The sequence below is a fragment of the Meleagris gallopavo genome, chromosome 30, assembly GCF_000146605.3.
Source record: "Meleagris gallopavo isolate NT-WF06-2002-E0010 breed Aviagen turkey brand Nicholas breeding stock chromosome 30, Turkey_5.1, whole genome shotgun sequence".
NCBI classification, from domain to species: Eukaryota; Metazoa; Chordata; class Aves; order Galliformes; family Phasianidae; genus Meleagris; species Meleagris gallopavo.
The window spans coordinates 2,874,734-2,879,681 of record NC_015040.2 but is presented as its reverse complement, the minus strand read 5'-3'; the positions used below and the strand labels follow the sequence as shown (position 1 = coordinate 2,879,681).

The following is a 4,948-nucleotide window of genomic DNA, read 5'->3' as shown; positions in this document are numbered from 1 at the left end:
CTAAGTGCAGTGCCAATTACAGAATATTGGAGAAAAATAGCAAGGCCCCACACTTCTGGCTGGACTGGGCCCATCCAAAGAAGAGTTCACCACTTATGTCAATGGGTGCATGAATCTGAAAGCCCGTACCACTCTGGGGTTCTGCAGCAACCCACACCCCCCCCCAGGCTTCCACAGCTAGAGCTGGTTGATTAGGTAACAGATTTAACAAAACCTGTTAAAGTGACAGTGTATGTTGTTAGAAAGGAGGAACTAAGGTTACACTACACGTTTTACTGGATTGTTCCACCACTGCTCCGCAAGTTTTACGGCATAAATTAAAAAAAAAAGAAAGGAGAAATAAAAATAAATACATTGGCTCCTATGAAGTCAGAAGTGGTTTGGGCTGCATAGTGGAGGGGTGAGAGATGGGGGCAAGGGGCAAAATTGACACACTTTGAGACAAAACGGGAAGCGCCTGCAAAGTAGAAGAGGAGAGGCCCGAGGGTTTAAGTGTCCTCGTTCATATCCTGGCTGTCTGTCCGAGCGATTTTTCGTGGCGGCGCCGAGTTCTCACCTTCTATTTCCACTTGCTCTTGATCTCTCTTCTTTGCTGCATTCTGTTTGGACAAAGAAGGCGAGAATGAAACTCTTCAAAAGGTTGCAGGAGAACAAGCTTTTGGTTGGAACAGTTCTAGAATGGCAGACAGCACTGTGACAGCCTAACAGACACACAAACACACGCTGAGGACTTTGCAGGGTTCTCCTCCCTGCTTCTCTGGGTCAGTCCCTGACCTCATCAAGCCCTCTAGCAGCTCCTGCCACACACAGACACTTCCCTTTCAGCTTTGAGGATCCCGTAATGCTGCCTCTCTCGCAGTCTCTCACGATTACACTCCCAGCTCTGACATCTCCACTCCCAATCACAGCCTTGGTTCTGTGCGCTGCCAGGCCTTCAGTGCCAGCTGGAGCCGCAGCCCTCATACAGGAGCTCTGATTTCATAACCAAGGTACTTACACAGCCTCATTAGTGCAGCCGTGCTCTGCACAAGCTCATCCATCTCCTCACAGTCCTGGGAGAGAAGAGGAGCTCTATTCCAGCTGCAGAGCTGAGGCACGGGGAGACCAATTTGTAAGGGCCACAGAGGGAGTCTGCACTAAGTGGGAAACATAACTGAAGTCACCCAGGTTCTAGACTAAGCACTGAATTAATGTCCTTTACATTGAAAGGGAATACAAAACAGCCCACACTGGGCAGCATAGACACAGCCTCCTTTTGCTGAAGGACAGTCCACAAGGACTGAATGGCTTCCTTTTAATAGTATCAATATCTTGATGGTGATCAACATTCAGCTCTATCAGTCTGAGTCAGCAAATGAAGACACGAAGGAAACACAGCCATACCTTTTTGTCCCACTGCTGATGTAAATAACGCAAAAGGATATTTGTCTTTTCTGTTACTATAACTGCCAAAGAAAGAGAGAAACGAGCTGAGGTCATTTTAAAGACAACTTTTTCAACTGTGCAGCAATACGACATCGTTTCACATACTAAGCGTGGCCCTTTATATTAAAGGAGGGTGTTTAGGAACAGCAATCACTAAATACATTCAGAGGAAAAGCAACGAGAGGCACAGCCAGGCATGCACAGCTCATTGCTGCAGCAACAGGTTCAAGAACACCGCTTGATCTGAAGCCTAACGCAAGCGAGATTATGTATGACACATTTTTAATGCTAGAAAAATAAATGTTGAATGAAGACCCAGCCCCAAAACCCCCCAAGGCTTTCAGTGGGGCAGACCTACTTTGTTCAGATGGGTATTCTCTCGTGGGAAGATATACCGACGGTCTTCTGTTCTATAGAGGAATCAGAACAATTGCAGAACAAAGATGGTGAGAAGGTGATTTCTGAGTGAAGCACAGCCAACCCAACCACGAGGCCACCAGAAACGCACCCTCATATCCCACCCTGCTGTATGACACTGTGCCACTTCTTACAAAACCCCCTAAGGAATATGAAGAAGCTCGATCCCTCATGTGCTTTCACGTGCCAGCTGAACAAATTTCCGCTTGTAAAAGTTTTAGGATAAGGCTAAAGGCATAAGACTAAAAGCCTAAGCCTATCACTGAAGAATGCACATACAAAGACAGCCCCACTGATGTGGTTTGGCTGACGTGAGGATGCATGCCTCACCAAAGCAAGCAGGAAGTTTGCCTCGCCAATCTCAACTCACGAACTGCAGGCACACACGGGTTTTTCTGTTGCTTTTCTTTGTTTTAAGAAACAAAACGCTCATTTCAAATTGATTTGGCCATAGTCTCATTTGAGCAGTGCAAGAAAACCTCCCCAAGCAATGGGATTTGAGGGCTGATAGGCAATACTTACTGATGCTTTACATACAGAGTCCGCGTGGAATCTGCTGAAGTTGCTTTTGTTGTAGACTGGTAATCCTTTCAAAAAATCCGCCTAAAAAAGACACAGAAGGCAAAGAAAGAAGGAGGTGAGGAAAGGAAGAGTGATATTCCAGCTGCTGTTTGCTTTGTGCTGACTCACAAAGGAGTTGCTGGCTCATTAAGATAAATGACTGCAGGGTTCGGAAGCACGTCCAGAGCTCTCAGATACTGAAACAAAAAACCCAAGGCTGGTTTTGTAAAGGAAGCAAATCCTCCGCTTCTGCATTTGGCTCCTTGTATTCAAGGAGCTCAAGAACTCAGTTATTAAGCTGCTAACCAAAGCTCTGCAGGCAGGCAGGCTGTAAAGCAGCACCTATCAGGGGGCTGGGGTCAGGGGGAAGGCAGCTCAGCCCAAAGCAATCCAGCAGCACCAACCACCACATGAGGAACTACACCAGGACCGAAAGCCCCGGCTGCGACACCACAGCAACCAGCTGCTCTTTTGCTTTCGCAGTGAACGTTCTTTGTCATAGGCCAAGGCTGATTTCACAAAGCACCAAAAGCCCACGTGGCTGCAAAAGCCCAACCCTTATCAGGCACTATCAGCACAGCCATGTAGGGAAGGATCACAGCCCTTCTGCATGAAAACTACAAAGGAAGGTGCTCAGGAAGTATTAAAGGAGGTAGAAGATGAGCAGTAAATGCAGGAGGCAGCGGTGTAACGAGCAGGAGAGGCCCCAGGATGGGCCCCCTAAGTCACTGCCCAGCTGTCTGCGCTGCCACAGCACTCACAGAGACTCCAAATTACACCACACACTGAGGGATGCTAATCCTGCACAGACATCCCCCTCCTTATAAAGGGCAGTAAAGAAGATGAGAAGTCGTGTAACATCAGTGTTAGATGAGACAAATAAATGGACACCACTGCCACAAAGCTGTGGGGTCAGAAGACATTGTTTTCATTTAAATAGAAGCTATTATTTTTATTAACACCACATCCCCGACTCAAAACAAAGAGCTATAATTAGCCAAACCAAAGAGATTATTCATACTCTTGTTCTTGAAAAGAACTCTACCAACGTTTTAGTTTCCACATTCAAAACTTCCTGTACCTCATCTTTTAGCTAAAATAAGGGACTTGGATTCAAACAGCCACACGCAAACTGCTCCTGCTTGCCTGGCTCCCTCCAGCAGGGATGGATGCTGTTTTTCCCTTTGCCTTCACTGCTTTGCATTGCTCCAGGACAGCCCACCACTCTGAGCTGCAAAAATGCTAAATGCTATTAAAACGATCAGCCAAAATGCATTTTAAATGGAGAACACGCTGCTTTGGTGGGTTGTTTTTTTTTTTCCTCTCTCTAAGCAACCGAAGCAAGATACAACACCAGTGATGTTCCTTGCAAGCAGGAAGGCTGCCATGCACACACTGCACTCGGAGACCTCAGCTCCAACTGGTACAGCCCTGAGCACAGGCTCTCAGCCACCACTCTCCCTTTTCACAGCCACTTGGGGGTACAACTCCAGCCCCCAGCAATGCTCCCTTTCTCCCCAGGCCTGGTAGATCAGAAAACAACAGAAACACCAGGACAACTGAGCAACAAAAGGACATTACTCCAGCCCAGGTGTCAGCCAGCACCCCCAGCACTCATCACCAACACAACCTTTTGTTAGTAACTCTGTTACTCTGCTGGTAATGCTGCTGCACACCTGCACATTTCAACAGTTACGCACTGATGCAATCTCAAAGATCACCAGGAAAGTCCCCTCAGGAGAACTGCCAGGAGCCACATTCCTGGATATTCAGAATGAGACAATATTTGGACTGCAGTGAGTCTTATCTGTTCCAAGGGCACAAGATAACGTAGGCTCAGCAGGTCGTGCCTACACACCTATCAAACCAGAGCCACCAAGGAATAATCACAACGCAATGTTACACAAGGAAACGTTCCTCCTGCATGCCTTCTATCACTCTTCAACCAAAGAAAGCATGTCCAGGCCAAGTCAGTGAAGCAGCTCCCTGTGTGGAAGTGAAAAACCAGCACCAGAACCAAGCAGGCACCTCATTTCCTTTGGGGAGAGGGAAAGCCCCCAGAACACCACAACAAATGTGATTAAGCAACCTTGGAAGACAGCGCTGGTTCTGGGAGGTGAGGTAGAGTCCGTTCTGGTGACAGTGGGGTTGCTAAGCTCCCTAGGAAGATGACGATCCTCATCTAAAAGCAGGAAGGTAATAATAAACCACATATGTGCCCCATTCTCAGCTTTCTGAAAGGAGCTGCAGTAACCACGCTCTAGGATATGATGTCCAGAGCACCGACACGGAGAGCAGGGCTCGGTCCCAGCACAGCGTGCACACACAGAGCAGGGGAGAGGTGTCAGCACTGCCCAGGGAGCCGCCCCTGTGTGCTCAGCCTCGGTGCACGGAGATCACTGCGAACACCACCGAGTGCCCCTTTACTTCCTCCAAAAGCGCACAGGGAGCGGAGCAGAGCAGAGAGCAGCCCAAGCGCCCGCTCAGGGCTTCCCCAATAACCCCCACACCCCCCATCCCCTCCATGGACGCAGCGGAACGCCCC

General features: G+C 48.4%; 1 protein-coding gene across 1 annotated transcript; it reads right to left on the bottom strand.

The window, feature by feature from the left end:
* Nucleotides 1-162: 162 nt before the first annotated feature.
* DDA1 (DET1 and DDB1 associated 1) lies at nucleotides 163-4,646 on the bottom strand. The gene is made up of 5 exons (XM_010724992.3): nucleotides 4,493-4,646; nucleotides 2,365-2,445; nucleotides 1,784-1,835; nucleotides 1,384-1,445; nucleotides 163-599 (listed from the first exon to the last, which is right to left on the bottom strand). Exons 1-5 carry the CDS (start codon nucleotides 4,583-4,585, stop codon nucleotides 489-491), a joined length of 399 nt encoding a protein of 132 aa, XP_010723294.1. The 5' UTR covers nucleotides 4,586-4,646; the 3' UTR covers nucleotides 163-488.
* Nucleotides 4,647-4,948: the final 302 nt, after the last annotated feature.

What these genes read in the sequence shown, in the direction of transcription:
- DDA1 (XM_010724992.3), bottom strand. Translation starts at nt 4,585, where the DNA reads ATGAGGATCGTCATCTTCCTAGGGAGCTTAGCAACCCCACTGTCACCA. An exon ending in AACCAGCGCTGTCTTCCAAG is followed by an intron (nt 2,446 to 4,492) that starts GTTGCTTAATCA and finishes TGTCTTTTTTAG; the next exon opens with GCGGATTTTTTGAAAGGATT. An exon ending in ATCAGCAGTGGGACAAAAAG is followed by an intron (nt 600 to 1,383) that starts GTATGGCTGTGT and finishes TTGTCCAAACAG; the next exon opens with AATGCAGCAAAGAAGAGAGA.